Raw genomic sequence first — 16500 nt, 5'->3', positions numbered from 1 at the left:
GAGACATAGATTGTACAAAAAGAACGATACAGAGACCAGCCATGTTCAGAACCTCCAGTGAACCACAAGAAGCCTGAAACCAAAAGAAGCCAGGGATTGAGTCATAGAGGGAAGCCCAGCACCAACCATACCATCCAGAACAATAGCAGCAAAGGCATAAAGATCAGGACCAAAAAGGATCAACCCCATTCAAGCCCATCCAAGAGTCCTTGGAGTATGGAGAAGAAGGAGGAGAAGCTGAAAGAGAAGAAGGAGGAGGAAGGGGAATGGGGAGGGAAAAATGGAAGGTCAGGTAGGAAGGAAGAAAGGAAGGAAGGAAAGGAAGGAAAGAAAAAAGAAAGAGAGAGAGAGAGAGAGAGAGAGGAAGGGAAGGAAGGAAGGAAGGAAGGAAGGAAGGAAGGAAGGAAGGAAGGAAGGAAGGAAGGAAGGAAGGAAGGAAGGAAGGAAGGAAGGAAGGAACGAAGAAAGATTTGTTTTGGAGGTAAAAGGGAGCAACTGGAGTTTATTGAGAAGAAAAAGGGGAGAAAATATTCACTCCCACTCTTAAGATAAAAATCACTTTGGTAACTATACAAAAATGTTCCAAATCCCTAATAACAGAAATGCAAATTAAAACAACATCCATTCATCTAGTCTCTCTAATGTTTTAGAATTCTTAGTAGTATTTCTGGATCAGAGTATATATACATTTTATCAACAGTGCAACATTGTGCCTTTCCTTCCATAAATCCTCCAAAAATAGTGAAACCTCAGAGTTGTTAATTCTAACATTGAAAAAATATTAATTAGGGGCAGCTAGGTGGTGCAGTGGATAGAGCACCAGCTCTGAATTCAGGAGGACTTGAGTTCAAATCTGGTCTCAGACACTTAACACTTCCTAGCTGTGTGACCCTGGGCAAGTCACTTAACCCCAGCCTCAGGGGGAAAAAAAAAGAAAAAAGAAAAATATTAAGTATTATGAAGCTAGAAATCAGTTTAGATTGAACAATTTTAATATGAATTTCAGAAATATTTTTGTGTTAGGATTCTTACAAGATGCTAAGTCGCTGGAATTGATAGAAACTGCTTGTCTAATGTTTATTTATTTATTTTTATTTTATCTTATTAATTATTAAACATTAATTATTTATTTCATGATTATCTAAATTATCTAATTAAGCATGGTACTTAACAGTTCTCTAGTTCACTAATGTACTTAGTACTTATTAGATTTCCATAAGATTTACACCTTTAAGAGAGCATATATAAGGAGAAGCCCAAAAAAGCACATGCCCACTCTCGGAGGCAGAGTCAGATTCATTCCATTTTCCACCTTTGTGCTGGTTGGAGATTCAGAGGGAGCTAGAGGCTGAAGCTGGCAAAGGAAAAGGACTAGCAGCAAGAACCAAGGAAAGAGATAGGCCTCTAAGAAAGCCAACAGGGCCCAAGGAAGGAGACAAGACTTAAAAGGAAACAATAAAGGATTTGGACTTTAACTCCTGGCTGAATTTGGGGTGATTATTGAACTGAACTGAAACGAAGGCTGCCTCCAGAAGCCCCAAGAAACCTGCTCCCAGATAACATTATATTTTAGAGAAGAACATTACATTTTTGAGTACTGTTCATCTTTTCCAAATTTAATTTTAATTCAGTTCAATTCAACAAGCATTAAACATCTATTATGTGCTAGACAAAGGCCAAGCATTCATAAAGATTCATAAAGACCAAACCCAAAACAATTCTTGTTCCCAGAGATCTTATATCAGACAATATTGAGATTTGGAAAGGAGATAGCTTAAGATCAAAAATACCAACAGGAAATTCCTTTTTTGGGAGAGACTGAAGGAGATAACAATAGAGAATTTTTGTCTTACTTACAATAATAAGAAAACTCCTGTCTTATTTACAACAACAGAGAATTCTTGTATTATTGACAAATATCTACGGAACCTCTTGATAACATCTCTGTGCAAACATTGTTTTGAAGACTCTAGTCATCATGTATGTATATAAGGAAGGCTGAAAAATGAAATCTTTGCATTTGGTATATACCAGCCAAATGCCCGTCAACTGACGTCCCCCTTTTCAGGCATTTTGGGTCTTCCTGAAGGCCAAATGCCTGTCTATCCCTTTACTATCAATAAAGACTTTGTTTCCATACAGCATTAAGTAGCAAATTCCTTTGCTGCCGAACCCCCGCCCTTGGTTACTTTGGGGAAGGAAGGAGAGAGAGAAAAGGAACTGACCCATCTCTGTTTAGAACCTCAGTTTGCTCCTCATCGATATGATTGTACTTTTGATTTTTTTCTGCATGTATATTGATATCTTTTCTATTTCATTTTACCTGTCTAAAGTAAGGTAATTATTTAAGAAAATGAAATTTAGCAAAGATAAGCATTTTAGAAAAGTAACAAGGTTCCCTGAATAGCCAAAAAAGATCCTATACAATCCACTCCCCAACACACACACACACACACACACACACACACACACACACACACACACACATCCTACAGGTTTGTGACTGCCACTTAAGTAGAAATAGTTTGCACTCTTTGAACCTGTTTCTTTGCTTGTAAAATGAAGGGATTGGACTAGCTGATTACAAAAATTATAGGATATTATGATTGAAAGGCCCTCATTCTGATTCCTTCCATCTTTAAAATTCTGACTGTATTCTGTTAAAACACAAAGCACTTCCCTGTGTATCACTTTTTGCTCTCAAACTTTTTGAACCAAATTATTTCTCTAAAGAGCTTTGATCTTGGCTTAAGAGAGGTGCAGAGAAACTCTTATAACTCCAAGTAAGGGGCCTGGAGCAGCCAAAACCCCAGATACAATACCAGGGCCTGACTAAGGGCCTCTTGCCTATTAGTCCACTTCATACACCGAAGTAAACAAGGCAGCCTCCCTTCTGTCCAACAGACAGAGCGAACTAGGGGAAGCAGAGCTTGAATGAAAAGTCAAAGCAGCCAGAGCATTTGCAGTATTGTTTTCTGAAAAAACTAGTCACTCGAAAACCTTCCTGTAGCAGGCAGAGCGGCTCTTGGAGATTGCCTTGTAGGGAGTTAGGAAAATGTTCACTGGCTCAAAGCCAAGGGTATGGGAGAGCAGTGCGGCAGTGGAGGAAGGGAGAGGCGATAGGTGGAGAGGAAAGAGGCTTTGCTCTCCCAGCTATTTCCCTGTTCTAGTAGCGCATGGCTCCCCTTCTACCCATCTTCATTCACCACATTCTTATTGCTTGTCTTGCTTCCTTTTCTGAAAAACGTTTTATTAGTACTTTTTTCCCCTAAGCCATCCCACCTTCCTCTTTTTCTTCTAGCCCCAGCCCCCATAGTTATTCAACATCTTGATCCTGTTCCTCTTCTTTTTCCAACTCCCCAGTTAACCATAGCCCTCACCCCAAAACTTTCCCCTTGAGCACTTAATGAGCTGAGCCCTTCAGGGTTACCCAAACTTCCTCCTTTCCTCCCCCACACCTCTGGCTTCTTCCGAAAAGATTTGGTTTGAACTTTCGAACTCACCAATGAGAACCCGGGAAGAGGGTGGGGTGGCAGGGACCGGACGGGGTGGAGTTTGGGATGGTAGCAGGGAGGGGGTGGATGGGGTGGGTGAGCAGAAGCTTAGAGAAAGGAAGGAGGGGGTGGGGTCAAGTCCTAGGGACTCCCCCCCAAACACGTGATCCAGGAAGGGCTATATAAGGCCCTTCCCGTCAACTCCACTTCTCATTAACTTTTCTCCCGGAGACTTCCTAACGGTCGGTCGGTGAGAAACTTGTGTTGCCCTCCATTCCGTTTTTTTTTTTTTATCTCAGCGGACCCCTGCACGTCTTTTATCATGGTGAGTGTTGTGGTGCCCCAATCATCTGTCTGCCCCAGGTGGTGGGGAGCGCGGGAGCTGAGGGCCCGGGACATTTAGCGTCATGTGATCAGGATGGGGGCTAGGAACTTAGGCTGTTCACTTTCGCTGGGGAGTAGAATGACCAAAGGGGCATTGGGACTTGGCGGGATATGGGGCGCACGTGGCAGATTGGCCCCTAAGATCCCATGGTGGACGATAATCTTGCACTGGCAGTCTGCCTCTTGGGCAGCGCTCCTATATTGCTCCGAGTGCCTCCTGGGTATTGAAAGAAGGAAATGTAAGATTTGCGTCGTTTGAAAACTATACGGCTGGATTCCCCTAACTTACTTTGCTAGGAAATCAAAATGAGCAGCACCTCTGTGCTTCCGAACTTTGAAGTGGAAGTGCCCTCAGTAACACATGATTAGGTTTTTCAAAGAAAAATTGCTCCAAAGTTTTAAGGACAGGTTTTAAGGTTGGGGTTAGTGAATTGGCTTATTAAATGCATTAAAGGGATGGTACATACTTTTCACTTTAGAAAGCTTTAAAAGCTTTGCGCTTTCTCTTTTTTCCTTTCGTCCCACAACCAAAATAAGTTAGCTGGCCTTTCTGTAGTAACTAACTGAGCCAAATTGAAGATATAAAGATTGCTGGCTGTCTTATCTTTTGAGACCAGTGGTCATTGAAGGCTGAATGCACTCACGAGTTGGGGCCCCTCCCTGACTTCTCCAGTCTACTTCCCTCTGACTTGGTGCTGAGTCACTTTTACTAAAGGAAGTGCCGAAGTTTGGGGTAACTGTTTCCCAAAGCAGATGGAATTATGGGGAGGAGGAATGTGGCCACACGCACAAGGGAGCATGTCACATAGATTAATGCTAATCCTACTTTTCTCACCTGTTAAAAATATGTGGAATGGGAACAAGTATTTGAAATAGATTCTTAATGGGTGTTTTCTTGTAAGGCCATTAAGAAGCGGGTTATAGCGATAACATCCTATTTTTTTTCAAATGTTTGAACTATAATATTGCTTTTCAGAAAAAAAAAAAGGTTAATCTCTGAATTGTATGAAGGAATTCTTCCTAACTATTCAGAGCTATAGAAGACTGGCTTGGCCTTAGTTTTTTTTTTTTTTTTTTTTTTTTTTATTAGGGAAATGACTCATTCATACTAATAGAGATTAGGCTTTATCAGGTGACTTGACTAACCAATCACCCTTCCCCCATGTACTCTAGAAAGGTGAGTCTTTTCACTTTGGTCTCTTTTCCCCGGAGTAGGAGCAACTAAATGGACCGTGTGAAGAAATTTCCCCAAGGAGGCTGACTTTCTTTAAAATGATTTATAATTTATTCTGAGTAATACTTTATTCAGAAATTGGGAATCATCACAGTTTGTGATTTTAAGATCTGATAGCAGATAGACTTGAAAAGGAAGTAAGGAAAGGCCTTTCAGAAAGACATAATTATTTATGAATCTAGGCTAGATTCTAGCCTAGATCCTACAACAAACTAGTAATGATATTAGATGAATCATTTAATTTCTCTGGGCATTTCATCATAGGTGAAACTGAAAGGGTTGCTCATACTGTCTGCATTAAGAAACATCCTTCGTTTTCTTGCTTAGTTCAGTGTTCTCATTTGTCTTAGATCTCTTCCATCTCTAGCACTGTATGAACTATATGATTTTTCCAAAGTCCAGTTGAGTTACCATGATGAATCAGTAAATAATCATGGACTCATTAAAACAAATAGTCACCTCGCCTACAGCTGGGCAAGTGGCTACAGGTAATTTTGGACCTTGACAGGGTCAGATGACTGTATTTGCTTTATGAATAATTTTAGATTGCTACCTGGGAAGGAAAGATCATAAAATAAAGGTTACAAATGATTAGATTGTTTAAGTTCTCTACATAGAAGTTAGGGTACATAACTTGTAATAACTTAGAATTCAGAGTTGTTGGTTTTTTTTTGTTTTGTTTTGTTTTCCCAATTAAAGAATTTTTAATCTTACCATTAGAAAAACATGAGTCTTTTTTTTGTATGAGGGAGTTTGGAAAAGATAGAACCAGGTCCTTAATTAGATAGTTATTAAGACTCTACAACACTGTTTTCTAAATACTTTCAAAAGAATTTTTTTTTTTCAGTGAGCTAGAAATATTTATTTTTCTGAGGAACTTGATATATTATCACTGCCCAATGAAGGCCAAAGCCTGCCTGCCATAAAGAGATATTTAGGAGAAGACAAAGTAGATATTTCTATTGGAAACAGGAAAGCAAAATTCTTTCCATGAATTGCAGGGCCAAAGTAAATGCTGCAGGGACTATAGATTGAAGTCTTCTACAAGGTTAAAAAAAAAAAAAAAGCTGCCTCTGACCAGATTTTAAAATATTGCTAGTCTCTGCTTATCTGGCATTTTCTTTGAGTCATGTGATTGTAGATTGCTGGTTTAAGCTGGTTTTTAGAGGAAGGGAAAGAAGCTCTGGGGTTTAAAGAATAGCATTAAAGTGAGCTAGAATGATCTCAACAGAAGTTACATAATCACAGACACAAAATGTGAATAAGAACTGAAAGGTTTTTTGGTTAAGGAATTTTAAGTGTTTAAGAAATTGGCCTTAAACGTTTCCCTAGAATTGGAAAGGAAATCAGTTTTAATAGAACCCTGGGGATATATGCACTCCTAAACTGGCAGGCAGGTTTCTGACTTTGGTTCAACCTGTGTCTGTCAACAGCTTTTAAGTCATGAATTCTCATTTACTTCCCCAAAGAATTTTCTCTCAATTCAGTTTGTAGCTTGAACTTCAGGTAAGGAGGTATATCCTGTGGAATAGTTGTGTGGTGACTTAATTCATTACTCATAGATATAAATACATTATCTGTCTCAACTAGTGCATTTATATTCTTGGTTTTCCACAGCGTGAGTGCATCTCTATCCACGTTGGCCAAGCCGGTGTCCAGATTGGTAATGCCTGTTGGGAACTATACTGCCTGGAACATGGTATCCAACCCGATGGGCAGATGCCAAGTGACAAGACCATTGGGGGTGGGGATGACTCTTTCAACACCTTCTTCAGTGAAACTGGGGCTGGCAAGCATGTTCCCCGTGCTGTGTTTGTAGACCTGGAGCCAACTGTTATTGGTGAGTTTGATTTATATCTGTAAACATGCAGGTGAAAGTGACCATTCCTAATGACTTAACTATATCACTGGTTTGTAGGAATTAACATATTGTTAAAGTTGACCTGCTTTTTATTTATTTATTTTTTAATCTTCCAGATGAAGTTCGAACTGGAACCTACCGCCAGCTCTTCCATCCTGAGCAGCTGATCACTGGCAAGGAAGATGCTGCCAATAATTATGCCCGTGGACACTATACTATTGGCAAGGAAATAATTGACATGGTTCTGGACAGGATTCGGAAGCTTGTGAGTCATTTAGTAGTAGGGTGATGTCATAGCAACAGTAAGGTGATACTTATATACAGGAACCTTGAATAATTAATGTACCATCTTAGAGTGAATATTAGCATATTTTTAGGGGAAAAAAAATTGGTGGGGAGGGTTAGAAATTAAACAGTGTAATAGTCACTGGGATATAATCATTTAATTATTTGGAAAATGTCTGTTGCCATTGTAAACACTTAAAGCAGTGATATTAGGTAGCTCTAGAAAGAAGTGACCATTACAGAAACTTTGGAGAACTTTTTAAACCATTGTATAAGCCTTATGTTTTATTCAGCATAATGGTTAATAAGGCTGGGGGTCCTCTCCCAATACCTGAAAATCACATAAGATAACTATTCTACTATTCTCTACTATTCTATCAGTTTATCCTTGTTGCATACTCCAGCCTCTATTTAGCTTATTGACCATGAAGTACAAGTTAATATAATGATCATATCAGGTCAAAACTGGCCTCCTGTATGTGTAGAGAAAGAAATATCAAATGTTGGATATGATTTGACCGATTAATCTACGAGTTTAGAATCAATTGGATCAGGCTTCCATGAAATAGGTTAAACATTTAGAGTTGTGTTCTTTTTCCTGTTTTACAGGCTGATCAGTGCACAGGTCTTCAAGGCTTCTTGGTTTTCCACAGCTTTGGTGGTGGGACTGGTTCTGGTTTCACCTCTCTGCTGATGGAACGTCTGTCTGTTGATTATGGCAAGAAGTCCAAGCTGGAATTCTCCATCTATCCAGCCCCTCAGGTTTCCACAGCTGTAGTTGAGCCCTACAACTCCATTCTGACCACCCACACCACCCTGGAGCACTCTGATTGTGCCTTCATGGTAGACAATGAGGCCATCTATGATATCTGCCGCAGAAACCTTGACATTGAACGCCCAACCTATACTAATCTGAATCGCCTTATTAGCCAAATTGTGTCCTCCATCACTGCCTCTCTCCGATTTGATGGTGCCCTGAATGTTGATCTGACAGAGTTCCAGACCAACCTGGTGCCCTATCCCCGTATCCATTTCCCTCTGGCCACATATGCCCCAGTCATCTCTGCTGAGAAAGCCTACCATGAGCAGCTGACTGTAGCAGAGATCACCAATGCTTGCTTTGAGCCTGCCAACCAGATGGTGAAATGTGACCCTCGCCACGGTAAATACATGGCTTGCTGCCTGCTCTACCGTGGTGATGTGGTTCCCAAAGATGTCAATGCTGCTATTGCCACCATCAAGACAAAGCGTAGCATCCAATTTGTGGATTGGTGTCCAACTGGCTTCAAGGTTGGCATCAATTACCAGCCTCCCACTGTGGTTCCTGGGGGTGACCTGGCCAAGGTACAGCGGGCTGTGTGCATGTTGAGCAACACCACAGCTGTTGCTGAGGCCTGGGCTCGCCTGGACCACAAATTCGATCTGATGTATGCCAAGCGTGCCTTTGTGCACTGGTATGTAGGGGAAGGCATGGAGGAAGGAGAATTCTCTGAGGCACGGGAGGATATGGCTGCCCTGGAGAAAGATTATGAGGAGGTTGGAGCAGATAGTGCTGAGGGAGATGATGAAGGTGAAGAATATTAATTTTTATGTTTTTCTTTACTGTCTTTTTTTCTGTTCTGTGAAAATGTCCTCTGTGGTCATTAAATGTCAATAAAAGTGATGCTTTTATTTCAGGTGACTGATTGTATTTTGTTTCTATTTTGTGACTACATGATTTGAGCTATTTATATCATGCCTATTATAGGCATATATATAATATATGCCTATTATATATATATGTTATATATATAAGTTCTGGTAACAGAGAAGCAGTTACTACTGTCACAGTGCTGAGCTTTCTACATGTCACATCAAATGCTCCAAATTAAGCTTTTCCTCTATTGTGTATAGAGTAGACACTTCAAATGTTTAATTGGAAGAAGAATATAGTATATAGCAAACATTCCGCAGTCTGTATAAGCAAGAGACGGTAATGAAAGTAAATTATCTATGTCTTAGGGGATAAAGCTAACTGAGCCTATGAAATATATTTAATTGGTTGTTTGCTCTCCAGAAATAGAAGAAGTTTATAGGGAACACAACTTACACAAAAAGGATAATTTGAAATATCATGCAATAAGGCAAGGTGGGCAAAGGATGATAGAAATCATGAGTGGAAAGAGCAATGGATTTCTTTTGAAAATGTTTCTATATCTAAACTTACCACTGAGTTTTACCATATGGGGATTATGTCTACTAATCTAAGTGAAGTATATTTCATATATGTAGTTTAAATTTAAATATATAAATGTAAAATGAAAATATCCCTAAAAACAGCTATGAAAAATTTTAGATCTAGAGAAGAGAATATCTCAAGACAGCACAGCTACTAGAAGTTGGATATATGCTAACCTATGAGACCACCAGGGTCTCAAGGTAAGCTTCAAGTTGGGAGAAGTTAGACCAATAACAGACAAGATGAGTGTTACAAGGCTTTGCTAAGACAAAAAATAGGTAGGTTTGGATTGGAGAAAGGTTTGTCATCTCAGTAGAAGTGAGCAGAAAAGTAAAATTCAGAGGATTGTAAAGAGGCTCATTCATAGAGTTTGAAGAATAATTTTAATATGGATAGGGAGCAATTGGAATGGAAACTTGTGTAAATAGATACTACTGGTAATAGGCAAAAAGTTATAATTTCCACATAGTAGAACATCCCAGTACAGATGTTCACTAGCAAAAACCAAAAACTTGGTCTTCTAGAATTTATTAAAAAAAACAAAACAAACTATAGTATTAAAAACATGGGACTGAAAAAAGTGGAAAGACATTTTTTTTCCCTTAGTTTTATCTTTAAGTTGTGGATTTATCCACAAATCCAAATGTTTCAAAACAAGAACAAAAAGATTTTACAATAAACAATGACCTTGTCCACACACAATAAAATATGTTAAAAAATTACAACTCAGTAATATCCCATTACTTTTCATATAATATCAATTAAAATGTCTGAAAGGTGGTTGGAGAAGTGAGACTGAAGGTTAAAAAGACTGGGACAGAATAATTAAGGAATTAGCATAAAGACAGTAATGAAATTTGTGGGAATTAATGATGTCTCTAATTGAAGTTTTTGGTGGAAGAGAAGACAGAACCCTGTGGAATATAAGTGATAGATATTGTCTAACCTATATCAGATTGCTTGATGTCTTGGGGAAAGGAGGGAAAGAGGGAGAAAAATTTGGAACTCATTTTTATAAAAATGAATGTTGATAACTATCTTTACATGTAATTAGGAAGAAATGCCACTTATAAAAATTTTTTAAAAGGAAAAGTGGGGATAGCAAAAGGGGAAATCTATTGAGAGACCTGGGATGGAAGGGGGATCCCTTGATTATCCTTGATAAAGAATAAAACTAATTCTAATACTCCTCTAAATGAATTGATTTTGCCTGCGCAAAAGTTTTTCAATTTTATAAAGTTAAAATGATCAACTTTGTTTCTAGGGCAGAAAGGTAGCAAATTAAGAGGATCTAAATTCAAATCCAGCTTCAAGATACTTAGTAGCTATGTGACACTGGAGAAGTCGCTTAACTTTCCCTTGATTCCTCACTTGTAAAATAAGCTAGAAAAGAAATGTCAAACCACTGCAGTATCATTGCCAAGAACATCCCAAATGGGGTCACAGAAATTCAGACATGACTGACTCCACAAAACGAAACAAAATGTCTAAAAATTCTCTCTTTGGTCAGAGATATGAAAGGTTTCTCTTTCCCTTCTCAGTATAGATGACCTTCAGATCTATTTATTTAGAACTTTTCCCCTAATTTCCAATATGAAACCTCTCACTGCCTATTGAATAGCTCAATCTAGATATCCTGTAGATATATTAAATTCAACACATCCAAAATTCATTTCCCCCTCACCAAAATCCTAATTCAATTTATTTCTGTTGGACACCACCATCCTTTAAGTCATTCAAGCTTGTAACATAGATGACATCAAAACAAGGAAAAAGAGAATATGCGTCACTCCTTCAAATTGTTCAAATGTATTCACATTTCTAGTTTTCTGTTTATCTCCTGTGTGCAAATTCTGAATTTCTCCTATGAAGTTTGAGTGTGTTCAATTGATAATTTTTTTCAGGAGATGATGGATGGATTCTATTTTTACTTTGTAAACACTTTAAGCATTCTTTTTTTTTTTTTTTTTTTATGAATTCTTGAAATATATCCAGGTTTTTGTTTTGTTTAGTTGTGGTTTTCAGGAAGTTTGATGGTTCTTAAATTCTCTTTATCATGTTTTCCAGGGTTGTTTTTTTTTTTTTAACTTTCTGTCTTTCTACTAATATTTTTCATTGTGTTATTGAAGACAATGAATTTATGAGTTCTGTTTGTCCCATTCTGTTTTTCACTGTGTTCATTCAGTGAGTGAGGTTTTCTTTTTTGTATTGTATATTCTTTAGTTCTCCCATTTGTTCTGGGATTTCTTAAAAACCAATCCATTCTTTTGTATTTTTTGTGGAATTAGTTTCTCCTAGAATTTTATCTTTGGATTCTTTTGTTGTATTCTTGTTGTACTGTGTTGTATTTGTTGAATTAGCGAATTTTTTTTTTCTGATGACTTATGTCTTCAGCTTCATTTCCTGAATTGGGTCTTTAGCCAGGGCTGGGCTCTACCCTACCTTACTGTCCTATGCTTTTAGATGGGATGGCTAAACCTAGGACTTGTTCCTAGAACTGGTTGTCCTAGAGTTAGATACAAATTTACTGAGGCTAGATTCTTCTCCCTTTTAGTTCCAGATGCTCCTGTCCTTTCGTACTTTTAATTAGAGAAGCTAGGTTCTGGTCCCATATTTATGTAATCATAGGGATGAGATCCCATCTCCTATGTCATCCTTAAAGTGATGCTGGCTTTGGGTCCAGTTCCTGACAGCTGGCCCAATCCTGAAATTTCTCTGATTTCCAGACCTATTTCCTACTGAAATGTCTAATAATTTTGGTTCTTCTTAGACTCTGGATGAGATGGCTTTTTTGATTAAGTCTTTGTTTCATATGGCATTTCATTTTCCTGATGTATTTTCTCAGGGAACTGGCCTTGACTAGAATCTTTCACATCACTGTCTTTGCCTGAAGTTCCTGTTATTGCTTTTTTTTTTTTTTTTTTAAAGTAAAATTGTCATTCCTATTATATTGGCTTTGCCTACCCATGAAAATTACTATTCTCCAATTACTTAAATCTGTTTTTATTGGCATAAAATTTTAAAAATTATTTTGTTCATATACTTTGCTTTTTAAAAATTTTCAGTTCCCCTATCTTCCCTCCCAAGTAGATTATATATATGGATCCATGCATATATTCACATAAATACATGAATTGTTATTCAATCATTACAGTCAGGTTCAACTGTTTATGACCTCATTTAGAGTTTTATTCCTTCTACAATTTGTTTTTTAGATGAAAAACTGAACCAAGCAATATTAAGTGATTTGCCCAGCTTCACACAGCTAATAAGTTTATAAAGCCAGTTTTGAATTTCCTGATTCCAGTCCTGATATTCTATATCTACTGCACCACCTAGCTGCCCTAAATTCATACATACATGCATATATAGATAGATGCTCACAAGAGTGAATTACTAATATGAATAGAAATATATCTTCAGAAAACTTTATTTCAGAAATATAACAAATGTTGCCAAGTTGATATTATGTTACAGATTCAATGTGACAATATACTAACATGTTATCTATTGGAAAGAAAAATTCAACTTAATGATTCATAGTTATATTCATCAATTATTTTCCCTTCCTTTCTGGCTCATCCCTCTTTGCTAAGAATGGCTGAAAAATAGGAATTGCTATTTGTCAGAAAAAATCACTTTTCTGGCCTGATTCTTTGTTTTCAGTATATAATGAGCCTCCTTTTTACTGCATGTTTCAATAGGGAAAGCATCCTCTCCTCTGCCTTTCCCTGAAGAGACAAGGGAGTCCTAATATCATCCTGAACGATTAACTCCTTGTTACTAATTATTATTTGGTAGATGACCTCTTACAACTGCTCTCAAAAGGGAAGTGTAAATAGACACAGGGGAGGCAGGCCAGCCAACCTGCTGGATTCTTAGAGGAATTCCTCATCATCCAGGAGATTAATGCCTGTTGACAGAGCTTTGCCAATTAGAGGACCCAAGTGAAGTAAAACACCATTGGAGAATGAAAGCAGAGAAGTCAGTAAGACAATTTAAGATCTTAATTCCGAACCAGTACTTTAAATGACTATTCTCCAGATAATGAGGAAGAAAGTAAAATAAAAGGAAGAATTTTCAAAAGTTACAGCTCATCCAGAGAAGGGGTGGTGGAGGTGGGAATCTAGATAGTCTAGGGATTTTATAGGTCAAAGCTTCAATGTATCAATTGACATAAGTTCCTATAATAGAGGACTTCAGGTTTTGTTTTCTCCTCACATGAAGCAGAATATGAACAGAAATGAGCCTACAGAAAGGAAAAAAAAAATTCCAATATTTAGCCTTTTACTTCACAGCATATGGCTATTTGCTTAATCTGCCAGTGAAAAAAGTATGGCACAGGAGCAAAAGCCAATATGATTTGATTTTTAAGAATGGACGAAACATTTAGCATGGAGTAGTTTGTGGAATTTAGCTAGTGGCCTTACATATAAATGCTAGCTACTCAACAGTGGCCTGACCTGATCCTACAGGTAGATGGCTACCATGATCTGAGAAAGGCCATTTAGTAAGGATCTACCAGAGATGTTCTTAACCTTTTTTGTGTCATGGCAGTGTGGTGAAGCTTATGAACCCTTTCTAAGAAAAATGATTTTAATAATTTAAGTTAAAGCTAAATTTTACTTAGTGCTTAGTAAAAATAAAGATGTAAAATTTTTTCCCCATTCAAGTTCATAGACAATCTAATCCACATACCTCAAGTTAAGAATCCCTAACCTAGCTGAATGTGCATTGACAGAAAAGTTGGCTTTCTCTACATGGGTGGCAAAGACTGTTCTCAGATTCCAGAGATAATATGAGATAAGGAGCATTACAGTCACATACACCAGTAGCCTGCCAGGTATTTTTGAGATGACTGGCAAACTGAGTCTTTGTTCCAATAAGAACCTCTTAAACAGCTTCATTGTCAAGGCCCAAAAATTGCCAAATGAATTAGGGGATAAAGAATCTAACTTGGCTGAATCAGTTTAATTTACCTCTATTTGACCTGTACTGTTTCTAGGTTATTCTGAGAATACCTCTTTAATGCCTTTGCCCTCTGTTGAGGTTGATAAAGGAGTAGAACACCTACTAACATCCCTGGCAAGAGAGTATGTTACCTCAGACTTAGAATTTAATTGACTCTGGCCCCTATTCCCAAGAGATTTTCTGATCTTTCTTGTCCTGTGCACAGCTCCAGAGAATTTTCTCAGCAAACATTCAAATTAAAGCAAATAAACCTGCCTTTCCAATTTCTTCTACCTTCTCCCATACCTTACCTAATATTGCTCTTGGAAATGATTGAAGTCATTGGTAAAGAAGTACCTTTTGTACTTCTGGTGCCACAAGACCCATAGCAAAGTCATAAGGAGAAAGGAAAATCATCCCTGCCCCCATACACTTTTGCTACTTTTGTTAAAAGTTCATTCAGGTTCTCACTAGTCAGTAGATACAACCTAAAACCTACACTCTGATACCCCAGCTTCTTGTAGGTACAGAATGTTTCCTACCCAATCAGATGCAGTCACTCTATCCACTCTACCTTGTTACAAGGTAGGGGAGGGTCACGAAATATATCTGGAAATTACACTGATGTGAAAACAGGACACCAATAAAATTGACCAAAAAATATGAATTTTTTAGGTTTGACCTCTGCTGCCAGATGTATAAATAATCCAGAACTAAGATCCAAAAGAAATTAGCTTTTGAGTGAATTTTAATAAAATTAATCATCTAACCCCTAGATCCTCGTGGGACTTTCACCAGACTTCTAACTTTCATATCTTTGATTCAAACTTCCAAATATATTTGTGGTATCCCAAATACAGAAGAATTAATAGACTCCAAAAACAATAGATTTCTGGCTGTAATTCAACTATCCTCACTATACCTTCATACCCTATGATAGGGACAAAAAAGGTTTTGTTAAGATAACCTCATACCAATCAAACAGTCAATTAAACAACACAAGTACAATCAAACATTTATAATGTGGTAGGCATTGTGATACAAAGAAAAAGCAAAAATAGTTCCTGCCTTCAAGGAACTTACATTCTGATAGAGACAGTTTATATAAATTCTTTTTAAAATTTATTTTTTTGTTATCAAACTGTGCGTACCCTTTGATTCAGCAGTGTTTCTATTGGGCCTATTATCCCAAAGAGATCTTAAAGGAAGGAAAGGGACCCACATGTGCAAAAATGTTTGTGGCAGACATTTTTGTAGTGGCAAGAAACTTGAAACCGAGTGGACGCCCATCAGTTGGAAAATGGCTGAATAAGTTATGGTATATGATGGAATATTATTGTTCTATAAGAAATGATCAGGAAGATGATTTTAGAGAGGTCTGGAGAAACTTACATAAATTGATGCTAAGTGAAATGAGCAGAACCAGAAGGTACATGCAACATCAGTATTACAGAACGATCAGTTCTGATGAACATTACTCTTTCCAACAATGAGATGACTGATGCCAGTTCAATGATCTTGTGATAAAGAGAGCCATCTACACCCAGAGAGAGGATTGTGGGAACTGAATGCGGATCATAACATAACATTCTCATTCTATTTGATGTTATTCTCTTGATTTTATTTTCTTAATTCATTTTCTTTTCTTTTTGATCTTATTTTTCTTGTGCAGCAAGAAGATTGCATAAATATGTTTATACATATTGAATTTAACATATATTTTAACATGTATAACATACGTTGGATTGCTTGCCATCTAGGCGAGGGAATGGTGAAAATCTGAAACACAAGGCTACCTAAGGGTCAATGTTAAAAAAAATTATCTGTGCATATGTTTTGAAAATAAAAGCTTTAAAAAAATAATAATAATTTATTTTTGTATTTAATATTTTATTTTTTCCCAATTACATACAAAACAATTTTAAACATATGTCCTTAAAACTTTGAATTCAAGATTCTCTCCCTTCCTCCTCAACTCATTGAAAAGCACATGTGAAGTTATGCAAAACACTTCCATAAAAGTCATGTTGTGAAAGAAAGCATAGATTCCTCCCCCCCCAAAAAAAAAACCACT

The 16500-nt window shown here is 37.4% G+C and overlaps 1 protein-coding gene and 1 long non-coding RNA gene across 3 annotated transcripts in view; one reads left to right on the top strand and one right to left on the bottom strand.

The window, feature by feature from the left end:
- The window catches only part of LOC141544385 (uncharacterized), a 54798-nt gene that overhangs the window by 11785 nt on the left and 26513 nt on the right, over positions 1–16500 (bottom strand). Inside the window, exon 1 of one of the 2 annotated variants that reach the window (XR_012482589.1) lies at positions 3504–3614. The exons of the other annotated variant lie outside the window; for it this stretch is intronic. This is a non-coding gene — a long non-coding RNA (uncharacterized LOC141544385). Of the gene's footprint in view, positions 1–3503; positions 3615–16500 lie in introns of those variants that run through there. 2 annotated transcript variants of the gene reach the window in all.
- LOC141544384 (tubulin alpha-1C chain) lies at positions 3691–8939 on the top strand. The gene is made up of 4 exons (XM_074270480.1): positions 3691–3819; positions 6730–6952; positions 7090–7238; positions 7868–8939. Exons 1-4 carry the CDS (start codon positions 3817–3819, stop codon positions 8840–8842), a joined length of 1350 nt encoding a protein of 449 aa, XP_074126581.1. The 5' UTR covers positions 3691–3816; the 3' UTR covers positions 8843–8939.

This window comes from Sminthopsis crassicaudata, chromosome 5 (assembly GCF_048593235.1).
Source record: "Sminthopsis crassicaudata isolate SCR6 chromosome 5, ASM4859323v1, whole genome shotgun sequence".
NCBI lineage: Eukaryota > Metazoa > Chordata > Mammalia > Dasyuromorphia > Dasyuridae > Sminthopsis > Sminthopsis crassicaudata.
This window is presented reverse-complemented; position numbering and strand designations above follow the sequence as displayed.

Coding starts and splice junctions, on each gene's coding strand:
- LOC141544384 (XM_074270480.1), top strand. Junction 6,953..7,089: donor CCTGGAGCCAACTGTTATTG/GTGAGTTTGATT, acceptor TTAATCTTCCAG/ATGAAGTTCGAACTGGAACC. Junction 7,239..7,867: donor TGGACAGGATTCGGAAGCTT/GTGAGTCATTTA, acceptor CCTGTTTTACAG/GCTGATCAGTGCACAGGTCT.